The sequence below is a fragment of the Babjeviella inositovora genome (assembly GCF_001661335.1).
Source record: "Babjeviella inositovora NRRL Y-12698 unplaced genomic scaffold BABINscaffold_15, whole genome shotgun sequence".
Taxonomy (NCBI): domain Eukaryota; kingdom Fungi; phylum Ascomycota; class Pichiomycetes; order Serinales; genus Babjeviella; species Babjeviella inositovora.
The window spans coordinates 32614-52204 of NW_017566852.1; the positions used below are offsets into that span (position 1 = coordinate 32614).

Below are 19591 nucleotides of genomic sequence, written 5' to 3' on the forward strand. Positions count from 1 at the left end.
AAGCATATGCTGCATTCAAAAACATGGAGAAGGGGGGAGAAACTCCGAATGTCAGTTGTTACCCGCCATGACCAGCATAATTGCTGCCGAATAGATAGGTGGTGTCTCAAATTCCGTGTGCCCTACCGGACAGTCGTCACGTGTGAACACGCACCCCCCGAAACCGCTCGGAGTTTTGCAGTCCTCAAATACCGCCTGCACCGAGTAACTATTAGTCAGAGACTCGTAACAAGGCCTAAGCCAGGCGGTACGGGCACGCCTCCTTAGTAATTTCCCCTCTGATCCCCGGGCAACCCGGTTCTTTGGACGGACCCACACCACGCACCGCCCAACTTTTTATCCTTTGGAAAATCGGTAATTTCTATATATACGTGCGTCCCGCCCCTTGTTTCAGTCCTTGCTTCGACTTTCTTTTCCCCCACATATTATTAATTTAATAACTTACTTATAAAAATGTCTGCTCCAACGTATGTCACCTACCTTTAATAGAACAGAATGGCAATTGATGGATATGAGGGCAAGGACGAAGTATTGCTCCAATGCCATTGGCGATCCATGATTGGAAGGTAATGGCAGCACGGAACCGGTTGTGGAGACAATCTTCAAAACGCTGTCTGGTCAGCTTCCGTAAAGATCCCATCATGCATTGCCGTTGCTTTCCAGCTGTCAACCTCATCAATTGGAGCCCTCTGGGTGCGGCCTTTCGCCGCCCTCCGGGAAATTTCTCAACCCTGTTCTTGTACTAACGTCTCTAGTGGTGATATTGGTTTAATCGGTTTGGCCGTTATGGGTCAAAACTTGATTTTGAACGCTGCTGATCACGGTTACACCGTCGTCGCCTACAACCGTACTGTCAACAAGGTCGACCACTTCATGGAAAACGAAGCCAAGGGCAAGTCCATCATCGGTGCTCGTTCCATCGAAGAACTCGTCTCCAACTTGAAGTCCCCAAGAAGAATCATTATTCTTGTCAAGGCCGGTAGCCCAGTCGATGCCTTCATCGACCAATTGGTGCCATACTTGGACAAGGGTGACATCATCATCGACGGTGGTAACTCCCACTTCCCGGACACCAACAGAAGATACGAGGAATTGAAGGCCAAGGACATCTTGTTTGTCGGTTCCGGTGTTTCCGGTGGTGAGGAAGGTGCCAGATACGGCCCATCCTTGATGCCAGGTGGTGCCAAGGAGGCCTGGCCACACATCAAGGAGATTTTCCAGTCCATTGCTGCCAAGTCCGACGGCGAGCCATGCTGCGACTGGGTCGGTGATGCCGGCGCCGGACACTACGTCAAGATGGTCCACAATGGTATCGAGTACGGTGACATGCAATTGATCAGTGAGGCCTACGACTTGATGAAGCGCGTTGGTGGCTTTTCCTCCAAGGAGATTGGCGAGGTCTTTGCCCAGTGGAACAAGGGGGTTTTGGACTCTTTCTTGATTGACATCACCAAGGACATTTTGGCGTTCGACGACGTCGACGGCAAGCCAATGGTTGAAAAGATCTTGGACTCTGCTGGCCAAAAGGGTACCGGTAAGTGGACCGCCATCAACGCTTTGGACTTGGGTATGCCAGTTACCCTCATTGGTGAGGCTGTCTTTGCCAGATGCTTGTCGGCCTTGAAGGAAGAGAGAGTTCGTGCCTCCAAAGCCTTGGCGGGTCCACAAGTGTCCAAGATCACCGACAAGAAGCAGTTCGTCGACGACTTGGAACAGGCTTTGTACGCCTCGAAGATCATCTCTTACGCCCAGGGGTTTATGTTGATCCGTGAGGCCGCCAAGGAGTACAAGTGGGAGTTGAACAACGCTGCTATTGCTTTGATGTGGAGAGGTGGCTGTATCATCAGATCTGTCTTCTTGGGTGAAATCACCTCTGCCTATAGAGCGACCCCAGACTTGGAGAACTTGTTGTTGCAGCCTTTCTTCAAGAATGCCATCACCAAGGCTCAGTCCGGTTGGAGAAACACCATCGGCGAAGCCGTCAAGTCCGGTATCCCAACCCCAGCCTTCTCTACCGCCTTGGCGTTCTACGACGGTTACAGATCCGCGAGCTTACCAGCCAACTTGTTGCAGGCCCAGCGTGATTACTTCGGTGCCCACACCTTCCAGGTCTTGCCAGAGGCCGCCTCCGCGACCTTGCCAGCCGGCCAGAGCATCCACGTCAACTGGACGGGTAAGGGTGGTAACGTTTCTGCCTCCACCTACGACGCCTAAGCGAGTGTGAATGAGTATATTCTGTATCTTTTAACATTAATGTAGATGGAAATAAATCAGTGACACCATTGGTCTGAGTCTTTCTAGGGTGTAGCTTATTTTTTATGGTGGGCAAATGATAGAGCAGAGTTCTGAAAAGGTTAAAAAAGAACTCCGCGACGGGGAATTGAACCCCGGTCCCCCGCGCGACAAGCGGGGATTCTAGCCACTAAACTATCACGGATAAGGTTTAGATGTAAAAAACATGGCTGCAGCCTTCGAAACTGAAAATTGTGTATGCCACCATTTATATTAAGTAGGATATGTACATAGCAGATTGGTTGTTTACTAGTGGCATTAAAGCAAAAAAATATTATTATTTCTAAGGGTAATATAACCTTTAATATATTTGACATCATTATTTCTCTCTGATACACAATGTGAGATGATTATTGTGAATGAATCAATTACAAAATATTTTCAAGAGGCAAGATATGCAAACTTCCAAATGACTGGAAATACAGTAAATCCCTTAGCCTTCTCTTTTTGCCATCCTCTATAACAAAGCGTGGTTGGCATTACAGGTTTCAACATGGTGCTCGTGGGCTTGGATGATTACAAGACCAAAGGTGGAGTATATCCTCACAAAAGACAAATCAAAACAACCGGACTGGAGAAGGGTAGCTGCCATCCTTCCGGAAACCCCGATATTCGTAATTAGGTGGTTTAAGCCAAAGGTCGGACAGTTGTATACTACACCTATCCATATTAGGGCTACGCCGGAATCAGCTTTAGACGCTCATAAAATGGGGGACAAACAGAGTATTATTTTGAGCCTTATACTTTGATTATTGTTGTCTCCTGAAGGTAACAACTCATCGTATCATCTAGTACCAATTTATCAAGAACCCCTGCCAGTGTCAAGGTGGAGACAGCGCCGCTGCATATGTATCTCCTGCATCTTACCAGTATCTGAAAAATTATTCAAGAAGCCATCTCCATACAGCTCGTCCGATAGCCATATAACCCACTATATTCCATGTCCGACTTAACAGACCTCTCAGCGCACTTCCAAAACATGGCGTACGCGCTTTTAGTGGCATACAAGTCCCTTTGCCTGAAGGAAGTGCCCGTGGGCTGCATCTACTACCACACCCCCACCCAGAAGGTGATTGCCACAGGCTACAACGACACCAACGCGTCGCTCTGTGGAACGCGCCATGCCGAATTCATTGCACTTGAAAAGATCTTGGCCCAGAAACAGTTTAAGGATAATCGGGAGGTGGTGGAGTATATGCACGGCGTGGTGCTCTACGTGACAGTTGAGCCCTGCGTGATGTGCGCGAGTGCCTTGAAACAATTGGGGCTCAAGAAGATCTATTTTGGATGTCTGAACGACCGGTTTGGTGGTAACGGCTCGGTTCTCAATATTAACAGGAGACAAACCCCTCAAGACGCTTCTACATACGTTTCGTACCCCGGGATCTTCCGGCTCGAGGCGGTACTCCTTCTCCGCCAGTTCTACAACCAGGTTAATCCAAACGCTCCACAGCCAAAGATTAAAAAGAGCTATAACGTGTTTAAGTTGGAGTTTCCTCAGTTGAACTACAAGTTGTACACATCCCGAGACGAGTTTGTGGAGACGTACGGCGAGGGCCGCGCACACATGTACGACCTTTCGAAGGATGGAACGGTGGTCTACGAAAATAGCGACGAAGGAAAGCTCTCCCAGAGCTTGCGTGACCACGAGATGATGCCACAGCTGGAGTTCTATCATTTGAGGAGCTTTTTGGAGGGTATTAGAAAGAACGCAGATAGGGTGTTCCTTGAGGAGTATGACTTTGCGACAGCCGAGGAAGAGGAAGCGTTCATGCTGATCTTTGACGTGATCCACTACGATTTGTTTGCGCTACCGCGAGACGAGAGGGCCAAGCGGGATATTAGCGATGAAGAAGAGCATTCCGAGAAGGTCAGACGGGTGGAATAGAGGTGAGATGTCATGCAGAAAAGGCAACATAGTCTGAACCAATGGGAGCATTTAACATTGAACTAGCACCATATCACAAATTAATAGGATCGTTGAGCTAGCATCATGTCACAAATTGATAGGATCATTGAGCTAGTATCATGTCACAAATTGATAGAATCGTTGAGCTAGCATCATGTCACAAATTGATAGAATCGTTGAGCTAGCATCATGTCACAAATTGATAGAAACATTTGGCAAATAAAACTAGTGTTTGATAATGAAAAATTTCCGTTACATTACCCCTTTCCTAATTAGACCAGGAGGTCTGACGGATATTGTGAATGATCCTCCAAGCAAGGACTGAAAGTACCCGGACAGAACATCCATTGCATAAGCTTGTAAGTTACCCTTCATTTGGGATAAAACTGCACTCACAATATAATTGCCATTGAACCCATTTCCGTGTAGTTGCATTTTCAATACCGAAACCTGCGGATAAACCCCTCTGTAAACTCTCCCGGCCTTACCTAGTTTCTCAAAATGCATACCGCGGAGCTAGCTCATTCCCCACAGAAACCGGAGATTTCGGTTAAAACCACTGGTCACCGCTAAATAATATTTAAAGGTTGGCCGATGCATCACCATAACATGGATTGCTTTTGGTCAGGGGCCCTACACTCGGATCGACTCTTTTTTGAACTTATATTCGTAATTTTGTGACACTCGTGGGATCTAATGTATTTATTTGGCAATGGTCTGCAAGACTTCCAAGACCTCCAACTGGATGGCGGCTTCGGCAGCAACGGCTTCGTCAGCAGAGGAAACGTTCTTCTGGGCAGCGGCAATCAAGGTTCTGATCTCATCAGCGGAAAAGTCTTCGGCCTTGTACGCTTCGATGGCGGTGATGGACAAGGTGTTGTCTGGTTGCATGGTAGCGACACCACCAGAGACAAAATACTGCTCAGTTTCACCCTCAACCGGGGTGACTTCAACGAGACCTGGGACCAACTGCTCGATGATAGGAACGTGGGAAGCCAAGATACCCAATTCACCGGAGATGGATGGAATGTTGACCTGCTTGACAGCCTTGTTGTTGAAGATGGCCTGGTGTGGAGAGGTCAACGACAACTTCAAGACGTCGGAGGTGGCGGCCTCGGCGGCGGCAGCGTAGGATCTGACGGATCTTCTGGCTAATTGGCTGAGTTGTTGTCTGAACATTGTGCGTGGTAGGAGACGGAAGTAAGGAAAAGGGATCTCTGAGCTGCGTAGCTGTTATAAGCGCCTATATTAACCGCTGCGTAACCCTCTACACGTTATCCTGCGAACCGCTGAAAGATTTCGGGAGTGAGAAATGGCCGTTGATTGGGTGGAAGCCAATATCCACGCGCTGTTCGCGCAAAATTTTCGGCTCTGTCACGTGAAAGACGGCACGTGATTGAATATGACCGGGAGTGCCGAGTCCGGCAGGGACCGAGTCCACATGGTGAGGTCCCAAAATAGAGGTTTAGGCCGCGTACCAGGAGACATAATGGATTGTCCTGGGCAACAGGTGTAGGTTGGATTTATTTCAGATTGTGAGCGCCGCTGTCTTTAGGAGGGGTCATACTGATCTTCTACAATCAGACTCCTAGGTATCAAAATGGCCAATTTACTACTAAATCTTTGGATAGAGGTTTTGAAAGATTGGCAATTAGCCCATACGACGCTAACCTGTGCGACAGACTGTCACTCATGGATGGGAGAAACCGAGAAAAGGCTTCTCATAAGAGTAAAATGTACGACGCCTAATTGTCTGTTATTTTCCAGAAGGTTCAGCCTGACCACTATTTTAAATCGAAGTTGAAGACTAACCGGAGAAATTTAAACCAAATAATAGCTTGTATCGCCTCGATTAAATCTATTGCATAGAACAAAAACTTTTCTCATAGTCAATGGTATCCACTATGTACATCACTTGAATCGCAATATAATCGTTTCTAAAACGTAAATACTCAGAGAAATAGTCCTGTGGACAACAACTAAGGATTCAAAGTCGTCATCCGGCAGAATAGTTCAAAAAATAATATTATAGAGAGATTACATAGCTGTTCCCTGCCCCCCTACCCAGAATGGACTTGACAGAAAAATCTGCAAGCCTACGACATGGCACATCATAACTTACCTTTCGACATATTATTGCGAGCCCGTGCGTTCGCGCATGACCGCACGGCCATTCAACATATCGGTCACACCGTTCATATGCTGCCAGTGAATGGTACGGCCCTTACGCAACTCCACATTTGCCTCGTGCGTCCACAAGTCCGAAATGTCACGGAACTTGATCTCGGCCGCCTCAACTCCAATCACGACAGCGGTCTTGCCACCAGGCAACATATGGCGTTCTACCGACTTGACAAAGTACTCGTCGTACGGCACGGTTGGCTCACCACGCGAGCTGCGCCCCTCGCGCACCAAGTACTCGATGAACATGCAGCTCTTGATGGCGAGCCTGGCGGCGTAGGTGCGGTCCAACGACGATGGTGCGCGACCCTGTTGCACGTGCCCTGGGATCGCGGTTCTACTCTCAAATCGGCCTTTACCACTCTCCTTGATAATGTCCGCAATCAACTCGGTGGAATAAATCTTTGACGCTTTTTCGTTGCGGATGAGCAACTTGCCGCCACGGTTGTCACCAACATCCTTGGAGAAGGATTCGTGGAGAAGCGCAATGTCTTCCTGGATCTTTCTCAACGTCACCTTTTCCTCCGGCGCGTACGTCGCAAGGGCGCCGGTGATGAGCGATGTGAAGGCTGCGAGGTATCCGGAATTCCCCCCTTGCACCTCCACAACGAAAATCCGGCGCCGCGACGCTGACGCGGATTGCTTGATCGCGTCGCAGTAACCGGTCAACACGTTCAAACAGGTGTCGGACCCCAAGGAATACTCCGTCCCGGGAACATTGTTTGAAAGTGTCGCGGGGAGACAAACAAGCGGGATGCGGAACACGGGGTAGTTCGGACGCGCGGTCTCCAACTCGTGCAACGCCACAAACGCTTCAAACCCCCCCACGATAATCAACCCGTCGAGCGCAAACTTCTGCAAGCAGTACGCGACCTGGCCAAAGTTTTCCGACGGGAGACTTCGGTTGGTGCCAATCTCAGAGCCCCCCAAATTGTGCCAGTTCTCCACGTCCAACCACTCAAGCTTGCGGAGTCGGCCCTCAGAGATGAGCCCCGTGAACCCGTTCTCAATCGCAAAGAGACTATGGCCCTTGGACAAGCAGTAGAGCGCCGCCGCACGCGTGGCCGGGTTCAATCCCGACGAGGGTGCACCCACATGGATGATCCCGATGTTTAAGCGCGCGGATTCGGGAAGAATGTCGCGCCCGTCGTCGCACATCGACGTCGATATGAACATCTTGTACGTGTCACTAAACTCGGCGTCACGCAACGCCATGGCGGCGTCAAAGTCGCGGGCCTCAATGGCCTTGGCCACCGACTGGGTGACTCTCACTGCCTCCACGAGCGGTGTGCGAACAATCTTATTCCCCTGAACACCAATCATCGGCGATGGCGTGCCCGGCTCCATTTCCGCAATCGCGTACACCGCCTCGCAGCCCTGGAGCGTCGCGAGCGCACGATCGTACGCGACGGCCGAACCCCCGCGCTGTACGTGACCCAACGTAGTGATACGCGAGTCAAGACCCATGCCGCTGAGCACTGCCTGCACGTCATCGCTGGTGATGGGGTTGAGCTCGTCGTCGATGGCGCCTTCAGCCACAATCACCGTTGTACGGCGCTTGCCCTTCTCCCGGTGGCGGTGCGCGACCGCACGCAATTCCGCGGCCCACTCGTCCTTTTTCGGAGGACGCTCCGGGATGAAGATGTAGTCCGCACCGGTCGCCAAGCCTGCCATGAGCGCCAACCAACCGCAGTGGCGGCCCATGACCTCCACCACGAATGCGCGCGAGTGCGAGTTTGCCGTCGCGTCGATGTAGTCGACCATCTCGCAGATGCGTTCGAGCGACGAGTACGCACCGATGGTTGTGTCGGTGGTGGCCATGTCGTTGTCAATAGAGCCGACCAACCCCACGACAGTCAACTCGGGGTATGGTGCGATCTGTTCGGGGGTGAGCCTTCCGAGTGACACGAGCTCCGCCGTGAGAGATGGCCAGTCAGATCTGAAGGTGTCGGCGCCGGTAAGAGAGCCGTCACCGCCACAGACAACCAACGCATCAATGCCCTGTACAATCAAATTGTAGCACGCCTGGAGCCGCCCCGCACGCTCTCGGAACGCAGCACACCGCGCTGTTCCGATCAACGTTCCACCGAGAGACAACCATCCGCGGACGTCTGCCCACGCCATTTGCTTGATCTGCGCACCGCCACCGACGAGCCCTTCGTAACCCTCGTAGATCGCAAACACGTCAAAGCCCGCATAGATCCCCGCACGCACGACCGCGCGTACCGCGGGGTTCATTCCGGGCGCATCTCCGCCCGATGTCATCACGGCAATCTTCTTCTTGCCGGAGGCCGCGCGCCGTGGTGCCGCAACCGCTTCCGGGGAGTCCTCCGTGTACTGGTCCGCGGAAAGGCATGGTGCAAGAAATGGGCGCTGCTGAGAGGAGAACCCGATGCGGTTGCCCAACGGGTCGTGCACATAGAAGTCCACATGGGCAGCTGGTTCTTCGATGGTTGGGATGTCCATTGCCGCGAGCTTGCGGCGGAGCTCTGCGATATTTGCGGAGAAAAACACGACCGCACCAGAGTTTGGTAACTGGCATACTGCGTGGTCCGTGGAGTCCGTCGCCAAACGGAGCTTTAACACCGTCTCGTCGGTTGTTTGGACAGAAGTGCACTCTTGCGCCGGCTTCTTTGCACCCGTGGCCCCGAGCGGCGTGAGAGGGAAACTCTCAAGCCAGCACTCGCGGAGCGATCCGGCGGAAATACCCGCCAAGTTGTAGCTACCTTCTTGGAGGTTAACGGTCTTGGTGTAGTTGCGCACGATTGTGAAGCCGAGACCGGTATAAAATGCGATCGCCGCGAGATAGGCCTCGTGGGAGGTGGTTACAAGCGAAGTGAATGCTACGCCGGAGATGTATGACATGGTGGAAATCAAAGGCGATGATGAGAAAATTCAACCTGTACTGAGAATTGACCTGAGAATTGACCTGAGAACTGACCTGAGAATTGACCTGAGAGTTGATGACCTGAGAATTGACGTTAACTTTATCTGAGAAGCTATCCTAGCAATGTTCACAACTGTAGGGTTTGCAATTGGCAACTAACCGATGGTATAAAATGAAATAACAGGTCAATTGAGTAGACTTGGTTTGGGATCGTTGGAAGAACAAGCCTATAGGAATAGGCGAGCAGGCTCAAAGCTTCCTCGTTGCGAAGGGATGGCCATCAGCTGATATGCCGGTGCGGCGCACGACGGTTGCCCCTCACAAAACCCCAGGGACGACCGGAATGCTGGCTGCAGGTGATTCCGGACTGAGCTCGGATTATCAGGTGCGGGAAAACAGCTCGTGGTTACAGCATCCAGAGGGTTGATATTAATCGAGAAGCATTGAGAGATTAAGAGGAAAGGCTATGGTTGTGACTACTAGCTCTAGGTGATTGATGAGAGAATATTTATACGTATGGGTCGAGACTTGGCATCAAGTGCTATGTTTTAAGCGTTGCTGCCCTTGAAGTGTAATATGGCCTAAGATATTAATGGCCTTTATTTCGAGTACTGTACGTGCCTTCTAAGAAGGTGGACAAAAATAAATGCACGATTTAGATCCGTGGGACTGGGGTAGTTTAGGAAACTTCAATCCTAGTTGTACAATGATTTCTAAAATTAACCTCAAAACTATATGCGTATTCAATCTAAGGTAAACGGGGTAACCTCTTCTGATACCGTAATAGAATACCCCTTAACAGACTATTGAGCTTTTAGCTATAACTTTTATGCGGTAGATATGTGTGAAGACGAGAAGGTTAGCCAACCTTGGAAGAGTTTCTAATAGAATTGCTCGTGGTAGGCTTCGTCGTAGTACTTGATTTCGTCAAAGTAAACCTTTGCGGTGAATCTCTCCCGGAGCTTTCTTTTGAGTGATTTGCTGGTGATTTCGTTATTCGACAAATTCAACACCCTGAGCGATTCCGGGAACTTGATTTCCGCGTGCACGCTGCTGAGCTTGTTATGCGATAAGGAAATGTGCTGTACCAGTGCAGGAAGTCTCTCGATCCCCAATGGTGCCAATTCAGTGATACCGTTACCGTCCAACGCCAAGGTCCGCAAGCTCGAAGGGTAGGCAAAAGTCCAGACTGGAAGTAGCTCGGAGAACTTCTTAAGACTCAAGGAGAAGTTCTGCAAGGACGAAGGCAACACCAAGTTTCCAAACCCGTCAATGCTCTGACCAATCATCTCTAAGCTTTTCAACCCAACAGGCAAGCGGAAGGATTCTGGAATGGTAAGCGTACCGAAGTTTAGCACTTCCAAAACAATCAAGCTCGCCGGCAAGCTCAACCCGGCAGTATTGGCAATCACACCCTCGTCAAAGGTCAACTTCTTGACACCCCCAAAATTCATCAACGTACCATCCACCGCTTCGTGGTCCTCAGCCTTGGTCATCCACACGTTGTGGAGGCAGGTAAAGGGGGAAAAGTCGACGCTAGTAGTTGCGGTCTTGCCAAGACCGACCTTAAACATCACGGTTAATTTTTCCACCATATGGTTCAAGGCCACTACCACGTGGTCCTCAAACAATGTGGAAAACTCCTCAAACGTCCCGAAGAACCTCACCTCCAAGTTTTGGATGGCAGCATCGGCGAATTCCTGGTCCTCCTCCTCATCCTGCATCAGCTCGTACTTTGCGTCTAACAAGTCAAAAAATTCTTCGTACGGCATCTTCAACACAAGCTCTTCATCTGCATCGGTGGCCTCGTCATACATATCCAACACCACATCGGCATAGTACCGCGTTCTGGCAAGGGCTCGGGTCTGGGGATGATGGAAAAACGCCTCTATATGGGCCACCGGAAGAGTGGAAAAGACACGGGAAATGAGTGCTTCTGGGAGAGTTTTTATAAATCTCAAAACCTCAAAATCTTGTTCTGGCATTGTGAATGGATCTACAAGGAATAAGGGTGGGGGTGTAAGATGAAAAATGTAGTTGAAAAAAAAACCAGCAAATGCAGGATATGCATTAGGAGCGCGATGAGCCGATATGCAAATATTCTGGGGAAGCTGGTATGAAATTATTTCCGCAAACTAGCAAAAGGTGGGAGCATGACCCGGGGCTAGGAAAAATAAAAATAAGCAGTTGCTACAACACTTCAGCGATCTTAATAAGAATAGTTGAAAATATAAAATGATCTAGGGACTATCGAGTAAAACCATGCATTACCCGGAAATACAGATCTGTCATCGGTCAAGTCTCTCAAGGTTTGATACATTTCCAAGATGAAAGATCAATCATGCCTTTGGAACGCCTTTCACTTTGAACGTTCTCGCTAATATTTCAGCAGCCACCTTAACCAGTAAACGCTCAGCGGTACTCACGCCTTTGAGAATATTATTGTACTAGATCAATACCGCATGCTCCATCGGTCCTACCAAAGATAGTGCCACCACACCAGTTTGGCATTTCGATCGATATTTGGCAATAATAACCAGCACCCTAAACAAGCACCAAGCAAGCTCATGAAAATCGGCAAAACGGCATAGGTTCCGACATACTGCGATATAAGACCCACCAAGAACGGAAAGACCGCTCCGCCAGAGGAACCAAACGCAGAGACAATGGTAAGCGAAACCACCTGAATCTTTCTCGGAAAGGTTCGAGATGACACCGCGATCATCAACGTGTAGACGGGCCCAATGGCCAACCCGCAGAGCGAGAGAAACACAGCAGCCACAATCACATGCGGAATCACCCATGTGAGCAACGCTAAGGCGATGGACAAGACTAATAACACGATCACGCCCCTGCGGCCACCTAAGAATTTTTCAACTGGTCTGGTAAGACTCATTCTCCCAAGGGTCAACCCAGCCCAGAATCCAGCTGCCGCATACGCAATGTTCTTTGGGTTTCCTCCACGCGACTTGAGGAGAAAGGTGACAATCCAGCCTCCCATCGCTACCTCACCACCCTGGTAGAACAAGAGGAAGAAGGATAGAAGCCAGGTGGATTTGTCTTTGAGAGCAGTGCGCATGAGCGAAGGCTCGCGGACTGATGCGGGCTCTATTTCAACAGGCGTGTGCATGTTGCAGGAAGGACCCCCGACAGTACCGCTTCTAGCCACCCCCTCGGTGGTCGCCCCACCCTGACAGGTACACCGGGAGAGGCGATCAAGCTCCACACCGGTCTTTATCGCTTCCCCATCCCACGGCTTCAAATCCTCTTCGGCACCTCTGAAGGCAATCCCTAAGTTGAAGAAGTTCAACACAGAAACACCGAGCAACATCGCATAGACATAGTGCCACTGAACCCCCGCGTTGATCATAGATTTGGATACCAACGGCGCAAGAGTCGCACCGACACCGTAACTCGCATGGAGATAGCCCAAATAGGTGGCTGAACCCTTTAGGCGACTGAAAAACACATTCAACTGGGAAAGCGTGATTGCAAACCCCATCCCACCAAAGAAAAAGGAAACAACAGTTATAGGGAAGGCCGCACCAGGTGAAATCATCGCAAACATGACCATCTGACAGGCTACCCCAAGACTGGGCAACCGTGAGCGGCCGACATAACGGCTGAGAGTCGACGCAAGGAGTGCAACAACGAGATACCCCACGGCACTAGAGACCCAGATCATCGACACTACAGAGTAAGAGACGTCGTAGTACGTCTCAATGGTGGGAAGCAACGCACCAGGCGCACCATCTGTGAATCCCCCAAGGAGAATCCAGATGCCACTGGCGATGACCCGGTGAAAGTTCTTGGGGGGATTGTGGATGGTGAGCTCAGGAGGTTCAAAAACTCCAGCTTGCGAGCTCCCAGGATCTTCGCTGCAACTGTTGGTGCTATCTGGCTCGGGACGCGCGCGAATTTCCGGAGTGCTGACATAGGAGGCGTGGTAAGCGATATCCTGCTTTCGTTGGATTGGCATTGGCGGTATAACTATGGATTGTGACATGGCGGGAGGGAGGGATAGTTTGACAAAGGATCTGCGACTCGACACGGGTGGAATATCGATTCGGGTTTGATATGTCAATGCGACAGCGGTGTATAAATGGTAATAGAAAATGTATATATTATTACAGATTCTATACTGGTTGAATGCAAGTTTATGCAGTTATCCGGGGAATCTTTTAGCCGGTGCCGCTTTGGGCTTATCGATAGAAATGTGCGGGGAACTGCGAGCAATTAGTAAGCAAAAAGCGTTACAGGCCCATCGGAGTAACCAGTCATGGATGAATACAGTACTCGAGGGTTTGATTAAGAAGTTTCAGGTGGATTTTTAAAATTAAAACATCGCAGTATTGCTTATAATGGTAATCGGGACATTGCTCAGCCCATTCTACGACCGTTCAATCGGACTATAGCGATGTCTTATCCAATTCCATTGACTTTCATCGCGTAAAAGACGACTTGGTAAGGGCGTTGGCAGAGCCTAATAATTATTTTCCCTTTAAAATTACCTAGAAATCCTTCCAAGAATATCTCCTACTTCACCCTTCCTCTCAATCAAGAGTAACGGCTAGTACTTTCCCATCTAGGCGGAATCCTACCCTTTACAAATATTCGCATACATTAACACAAGCAACAATGGAAGATGTCCCTTACGTCAAAGGGGATTAAGGAAAACCAGATAAACACCGTAAACCTCCAAGGTGCCTTGGCGGACAAAACTATATCGCAAACGCAGCTCTAACCTTATATCGTGTACTCCGAAAACGGAAGAAGCTCCATGTGGAAAATCGACAGCACGACCCAATTCCATTGGACCACCACACCCAGAGTGCCCTCACTCTCCATCAATCGGCCAAAGCTCTCGACCAACTTGGTGTCTTCCTTCTTGGTGGCGGCACAGAGCACGTAGGCAACCAGGTCGGTCGTCTCGGCGCGTTTCAAGTGCTTCAAATCCTTCAAGGTAGCCACCTTGATGCAGTTCGCGGTGGAACATCCATGGTCGCCCATGACTCCAGAAATGACGTTGGCACCGCCGGGCAAGTTCTTGGAAAAGTTGAGAACCACGTCGTGGAAGAGTCCGCCACTTTCTTGGCACTTGCGTGCCCGCTGCAACAACTCGCTGAGCGAGATGTCGCCCAAAAATTCAGCCACCGCTTCGGGAGTTTTCACGTCCAAGGAGTACTTCTCGATTGGGAAGGGTACCTTCGGTTCGTCGTTATCCACGTAGTACTCGATTACATCCTCGATGAAGGACGGGTGGAGCACGTACTTCAAGCCGTTCGCCAACCCGCGGAGAAACTTTTCCGTGCGCAGAATCTTTGGGGACACAATGACATCCGCGTGGGCCACGGTTTTAACCACCTTGACACCTATACGCGCGAGCTGTTGCTGTTGTTGGCGCGTGATCTCAAAGTCCATGCCCGTGGCAATCAATGTGATGTCAAAGGGGGTGGATGGCTCGGGAGTTGCGGATTTCTGTTTCCGGGCCTTGGATTTGACAGATTCGTCCACAGTTTTGCCCTTAGCCTTGGGTTCAAGGGTGGTTTCCAGAACAGTTGTCTTTTTCCCTTTCTTGCCCGATTCAATCTTATCTGATTTAATCTTATCTGATTCAATCTTATCTGATTCAATCTTACCGGATTCTGGATTCTCCACAGCATGTTCATTAGTCTTGAGCTTTTTGACAGAAACAGTTTCATCGCTCCGCGTGCGCTTCGCCTCAGCCTTCATTTGCTGCTGCTGTAACTTTTCCTCCACCTCCTCACGCAACAACGGCATCTTCCGCGACTTGGTCTGCTTCTGATAGAAGTTCAAGTCGTCCATGTCAGAGTGCAACTGCTCTACCGCCTTGAGCTTGGCCCTGCGGGAGGTCGAAGGGGGTGACACAATGACGATTTCCTTCGCCGGAGTGGCAGGCTCCTTGACCACCTCCTCGAACGTGCCCGAGTCTGCCATCGCGAAGCTCTCCACAAGCTCTAAATCCACCCGAGCACTACCAATCTCCTCGCCCGAAGCAATCTTATACTCCGTATGGTACCTCTCCCCTGCCTCATCTAACCGCCGCAACTGCCGGAAACAGTCCTCGATCCACAAGTGGTTGACAATCTTGACACCCCACTTCGCGGCCGCCTCGAACTTTTTGCTCTGGATCCCGTGGTACGCCACCAAATGCGTATTTGTCTGCTTCAACGTCTTGGTGAACTTTCCTCCGAGCATCGTGATTAAGCTTGCAAGGTACGGCCGCGTATCGCCGGTGTAGTTCGTCACGGTAATGACCAACCCCTGGAACGGCTGGGCGCCGCGAAAGTACGGCTCGGGGTAGTATACTAGTGAGGTTGTTGGAAGATCTGCGTTTTGGGTGCCAATCGTGCGCTGCAACCACTGAAAATTGGCGATTAGAATCGCCGGATGGGTCTTGTTGTGCTGAACCGCTAGCCTAAAATCCTCGCTACTCCGCTGGTTGGTAATGAGCACGTCCGTTAGGTCCAACGGAATGGGGCCCAGTGATAGGGTTTCTCCACCCACAGATCTGATCATCAGGATGATCGTATCGAGTTCGCGCGGCGAGAGATTGAGCGAGGGAGAAAGGTAAACATGTTTTCCATATAGCGACGGAATTGTAGGGGTTTCAGAGGGTCCAGGGGCCTCCACCTTCGGCAACAGTGCCGTAGAGGCCGCAGGAAGCACATAGGGCTGTTCGTCAATCCGCTTCATCGATTTGAGACAGTCGTCGATCCAGTGCGGCAACACGATCTGTATTGGCGGCGGAAGTCCGTTTTGCACCTGTTCTAGGTTATAGGCCTGCGCCACGAGCGATTTGTCATCGTTCAAGTCCATGGTGACCAAATGCGTCGTGAACTTTGTCAAGTCGTCCATGAACTGCCCACCCACCGCGCGCACCGCGCCGTAGATCGCAAGCACGTCATCACGCGGGATCGAGGTTGTGCAGCTGAGGAAAACCTCCTTGAGGAAGAGCCGCGGGTCCGGTGAGTGAGCGCGGATCGGCACCAAGCGTTCCTCCGCATACGACACCAACACGTACTGGGGTGTGATGATCGGCAACATCTGGTAGTTTGCCACCGCAAACTCAGGAAAATCAACGGTGGTGGCAATGATATGGGTAAGGTCGTTGAGATCAGCGTAGAGAGACGCGTCGTCCAGACGCTTAAAGTCAAGCGACGCCACCCCATTTGCCTCGAGGATCGCCGCCACCTTTTGCTTCAAGCCGGGGGCCACGTCTGGTGAGTCTACAAAAAGGATTTTGGCCTGGGAAAAGAGCCCGAGGGCTTTGTAAATGTCAACCATGGTGGGAAAAAGGAGTATTAGTGTAAGGTGTAGAAGGGAGAGCAGAGAATAGAAATACGATCTGAGTTCGCGTTTGCAAAAACGCGTCGCGTAAACCACGTGACGGCGAAAGCGAGGATGCGGTCTCATGCGAGGTCGGATTCACGTTGCACTCTAATCTACACGTCCACTTTAGTTGTCCGTTTTGGAATCCCACCCTCAGATAAGAGTGAAATTTGAAAACAAAAGATAAACAAAACGAGGTATTTGGTGGGATGTAGACAACATGAGCTATGGCCTACTCAGGCACGTGACAATTGTGAGAGTAAGCCGCAAAAACCAAAGTCAGGTTTCGCTCAACTATTCATGTGTCCGCACTCACGATAGAAATCTATCTAAAATGACTTTAAAACCTCAAGGGTAATGATCTATATGATTGAGAAGGTAGAGAAGCGGTACGGACCTTGACGTGAAGCGAAGGCGTGGTCATAACTTAAAAACAGTCTACGTATGCATCCTTATCAAATATATTTAAAAAGCGGTATGAAGGACAGTAAAATAAGTCTGGAAGGTAAAAGCCAAAATCCACGGTGAATCAAGCTCGTACTCTTTGTAGCTAAAAATTAAACGCACCACAAACGCTGACTTGCCGTTGAATCCAAGAGACGCGACAATGCATATTATCGGTAGTAAGCTCCCATCGGAGAAGCTGTGCACACATAGCCACATCCTTTTAATTCAACGATATGTTATGACCCCCATATATATATATCTAGCCTGTAAATAGGTCGCCTCTGAATTTCCTATTTTGCCAGAACTGGCCAAGTGCTACACAGCCGGGATCGCCTCTTCTCTAATTAGTGGCGCAGGATACCGGGCTCAAAACCGGCGATAAGCATCATAGCAAACGACATATCAGAAATTGACATCTTTCTCGTACCCCTCTGCTCTCCACATATCCATCCATTACAATACAATAACTCGTTACCATGGCTGACGAATTCACCTCTGTACAATGGGACAGAGACGAGCAAGTACAGCCGGTTGAGGCGCCGATTCAGCAGCCGCCAATTGCGGAAACTCACGAAGACGCCCCCGAGGAGGCCCCAGCTGCGCCTGAAAAGACGCTTGTCGCGGATAAGCTTGCGGCGCCAAAGGTTGGTTCCTCCAAAGAGAGAAATGTGTTCTACATCAAATCCACCGTCACGGATCCAATCGTGGAGTCGGATGGCCAGCATAAGTTCATGGCCTACTTGATAGAAACCACAACCAACAACCCTTCGTTCAAGAAACCACAATTCTCGATCCGCCGCCGGTACTCTGACTTTGAGTTCTTGTTCCATTGTCTCCTGAGCGACTTTCCCACCAGCCTCGTTCCACCGTTGCCCGAAAAACACAGCTTCCAGTACCTCAAAGGCGAGACCACGCGTCTCGGCGAGTCCTTCACTGCCAAGCGGTGCCACTCGTTGGATAAGTTCTTGGCAAGAATCCTTAACCACCCGGTGTTAAGCCAGTCCCGGGTGTTGTATGTGTTCTTAGAGAGCGCCGACTGGGTCACGTACAAGAAGAACTTGAACATTGTGGCCAGCGACGAGTCTCTCAGTCAGAGTGCGGTGGACACGTTGACAGAGACTCTCATGAATGCGTTCAAGCGCACAGAGGAGACCAATGAGGATATCTTGCTAATCCACGAAAAGCTCAACAAGTTGAATGATAACTTGTCCAAGATAGAAAAGATCTTTGGGAAGGTGTCGCAGAAACACGAACTCCTCTCCCTGAGCTATCTGTCGTTCCACAAGAACCTCACCAAGATGATAGGATCCGGCATTGAGGAGAACTTGACTCTGGAGTTTACCATATTTAACCAGGGGATCAAGTCGTACAGTGAAAACTTGGCATCCTACGCGCAATATCTCGAGCAGAACTTCATTGTTGATTTGAAAGACTTGATTGCGTTGATCATCAACTTCAAACGACTCTTGAAGACGAAGCAGGACCGCAAGCTTGACTTGGAGCTGCTTATCGGGTACCTCAGCGACTACAAATACGAAAAAAACAAGCTCATAACGCAGTCCGCGAGCTCCCACTCCCCCATGGGTGCGATTCGAAACAAGCTCGAGGATCTCAAGGGTGTCAACCACGAGCAGGCACGCATCGCACGCATCAACAAGTTGGAGGACAAGATCAAGCAGCTCGAGACTGAGATTACGACCCAGGAAAAGCTTCTTGCCGAGTTTGAAAAGAACCTCATGAAGGAGTGGGAGTACTTCGAGAAGGTCAAAGTCCGCGAATTGAAGGGGAGCTTGTTGGCCTTGTGCCAGTTTAACATCGACTTCTATCTGGGAGCCATCGGCGACTTCAAGGCAATAGAAACAAAGTTGTATGCCAAGTATCAGGGAATAAATGATCTGGTAGAGGCGGAGACGCCGCTGGTGAAGGAACCTTGATGCAATGAATGCTTATACTTATAAGGCGCCACCATATAACTAGTGTTATAGGAAGTTTTGTCCCTAGCTTATATCCTAGATGTCATTGCGTGTATATTTGGTCTGACCTGCTTTGGGGATAATTTATGACGTCACCTAATTTGGGAGTATCCCCATTAAAGGATTATTAATATATGCTACATCTGCTTGTAAACCTTGGGAAGTGGGGACTTTCGCTTAACCCTGGCATACCCAAATCATAGATCAATCGTTGTTCTCCCTTGCATGTGGTGGGCGGAAACAGCCTGAAACGATGGCTCAAACGAAAACAATACACCTTTTTGACGAGGTGTTGTTTTAGAAAGCTCCCACCTTCCTGTTTTAGATCCATATTTTTTTTTTCCCCGGGGGCTTCACAGCGTAACGCACGATCATGTGACCCGCCTTATGCACAGCATCGTGTACGAACATTCCATTGGGCCGCAGTGCATGCGATTCTTACACCCTTCCCGTGGATGTTGATCGTTCAAGATACGTCTGATGGTTCCATGGCTATTTTAGTTTCATGTAATAGAATGGTTGTACAAGTGATAGCGGAAGGGACCGCTT

The 19591-nt window shown here is 49.9% G+C and overlaps 10 protein-coding genes and 1 non-coding gene across 11 annotated transcripts; 3 read left to right on the plus strand and 8 right to left on the minus strand.

Moving 5' to 3' along the window:
• The first annotated feature begins 399 nt into the window (after nt 1-399).
• On the plus strand, nt 400-2260 carry GND1 (phosphogluconate dehydrogenase (decarboxylating)). Its single transcript, XM_019129922.1, has one exon. It carries the CDS (start codon nt 787-789, stop codon nt 2212-2214), a length of 1428 nt encoding a protein of 475 aa, XP_018982760.1. The 5' UTR covers nt 400-786; the 3' UTR covers nt 2215-2260.
• A 105-nt stretch (nt 2261-2365) lies between these two features.
• Nucleotides 2366-2437, minus strand: BABINDRAFT_t353. Its single transcript has one exon. It is a non-coding gene; the product is annotated as a tRNA-Asp (tRNA).
• An 807-nt stretch (nt 2438-3244) lies between these two features.
• BABINDRAFT_20086 (tRNA(adenine34) deaminase) lies at nt 3245-3868 on the plus strand (the record flags this gene model as incomplete). The annotated part of the gene is made up of 1 exon (XM_019131235.1): nt 3245-3868. A coding segment is annotated over one exon (624 nt), but the record flags the coding sequence as incomplete, so codon positions are not given.
• Nucleotides 3869-4316: 448 nt separating this feature from the next.
• On the minus strand, nt 4317-4810 carry BABINDRAFT_98344 (uncharacterized protein). Its single transcript, XM_019133028.1, has one exon. The coding sequence runs from the start codon at nt 4706-4708 to the stop codon at nt 4454-4456; it is 255 nt and encodes an 84-aa protein (XP_018982762.1). The 5' UTR covers nt 4709-4810; the 3' UTR covers nt 4317-4453.
• Nucleotides 4811-4903: 93 nt separating this feature from the next.
• Nucleotides 4904-5380, minus strand: ATP16 (F1F0 ATP synthase subunit delta; the record flags this gene model as incomplete). The annotated part of the gene is made up of 1 exon (XM_019126676.1): nt 4904-5380. The coding sequence occupies one exon, from the start codon at nt 5378-5380 to the stop codon at nt 4904-4906; it is 477 nt and encodes a 158-aa protein (XP_018982763.1).
• A 662-nt stretch (nt 5381-6042) lies between these two features.
• PFK1 (6-phosphofructokinase subunit alpha) lies at nt 6043-9492 on the minus strand. Its single transcript, XM_019129923.1, has one exon. It carries the CDS (start codon nt 9245-9247, stop codon nt 6335-6337), a length of 2913 nt encoding a protein of 970 aa, XP_018982764.1. The 5' UTR covers nt 9248-9492; the 3' UTR covers nt 6043-6334.
• Nucleotides 9493-9999: 507 nt separating this feature from the next.
• BABINDRAFT_163459 (uncharacterized protein) lies at nt 10000-11269 on the minus strand. The gene has a single exon (XM_019129924.1). It carries the CDS (start codon nt 11252-11254, stop codon nt 10151-10153), a length of 1104 nt encoding a protein of 367 aa, XP_018982765.1. The 5' UTR covers nt 11255-11269; the 3' UTR covers nt 10000-10150.
• Nucleotides 11270-13281, minus strand: BABINDRAFT_163460 (uncharacterized protein). Its single transcript, XM_019129925.1, has one exon. The coding sequence runs from the start codon at nt 13273-13275 to the stop codon at nt 11746-11748; it is 1530 nt and encodes a 509-aa protein (XP_018982766.1). The 5' UTR covers nt 13276-13281; the 3' UTR covers nt 11270-11745.
• A 298-nt stretch (nt 13282-13579) lies between these two features.
• Nucleotides 13580-16599, minus strand: ESC4 (Esc4p). The gene has a single exon (XM_019129926.1). It carries the CDS (start codon nt 16575-16577, stop codon nt 14016-14018), a length of 2562 nt encoding a protein of 853 aa, XP_018982767.1. The 5' UTR covers nt 16578-16599; the 3' UTR covers nt 13580-14015.
• A 472-nt stretch (nt 16600-17071) lies between these two features.
• On the minus strand, nt 17072-17386 carry BABINDRAFT_163463 (uncharacterized protein). Its single transcript, XM_019129927.1, has one exon. The coding sequence runs from the start codon at nt 17283-17285 to the stop codon at nt 17088-17090; it is 198 nt and encodes a 65-aa protein (XP_018982768.1). The 5' UTR covers nt 17286-17386; the 3' UTR covers nt 17072-17087.
• A 264-nt stretch (nt 17387-17650) lies between these two features.
• SNX4 (Snx4p) lies at nt 17651-19270 on the plus strand. The gene has a single exon (XM_019132214.1). The coding sequence runs from the start codon at nt 17801-17803 to the stop codon at nt 19001-19003; it is 1203 nt and encodes a 400-aa protein (XP_018982769.1). The 5' UTR covers nt 17651-17800; the 3' UTR covers nt 19004-19270.
• Nucleotides 19271-19591: the final 321 nt, after the last annotated feature.

Coding starts and splice junctions, on each gene's coding strand:
- GND1 (XM_019129922.1), top strand. CDS start 787: ATGGGTCAAAACTTGATTTTGAACGCTGCTGATCACGGTTACACCGTC.
- BABINDRAFT_98344 (XM_019133028.1), bottom strand. CDS start 4,708: ATGCATTTTGAGAAACTAGGTAAGGCCGGGAGAGTTTACAGAGGGGTT.
- PFK1 (XM_019129923.1), bottom strand. CDS start 9,247: ATGTCATACATCTCCGGCGTAGCATTCACTTCGCTTGTAACCACCTCC.
- BABINDRAFT_163459 (XM_019129924.1), bottom strand. CDS start 11,254: ATGCCAGAACAAGATTTTGAGGTTTTGAGATTTATAAAAACTCTCCCA.
- BABINDRAFT_163460 (XM_019129925.1), bottom strand. CDS start 13,275: ATGTCACAATCCATAGTTATACCGCCAATGCCAATCCAACGAAAGCAG.
- ESC4 (XM_019129926.1), bottom strand. CDS start 16,577: ATGGTTGACATTTACAAAGCCCTCGGGCTCTTTTCCCAGGCCAAAATC.
- BABINDRAFT_163463 (XM_019129927.1), bottom strand. CDS start 17,285: ATGTGGCTATGTGTGCACAGCTTCTCCGATGGGAGCTTACTACCGATA.
- SNX4 (XM_019132214.1), top strand. CDS start 17,801: ATGGCCTACTTGATAGAAACCACAACCAACAACCCTTCGTTCAAGAAA.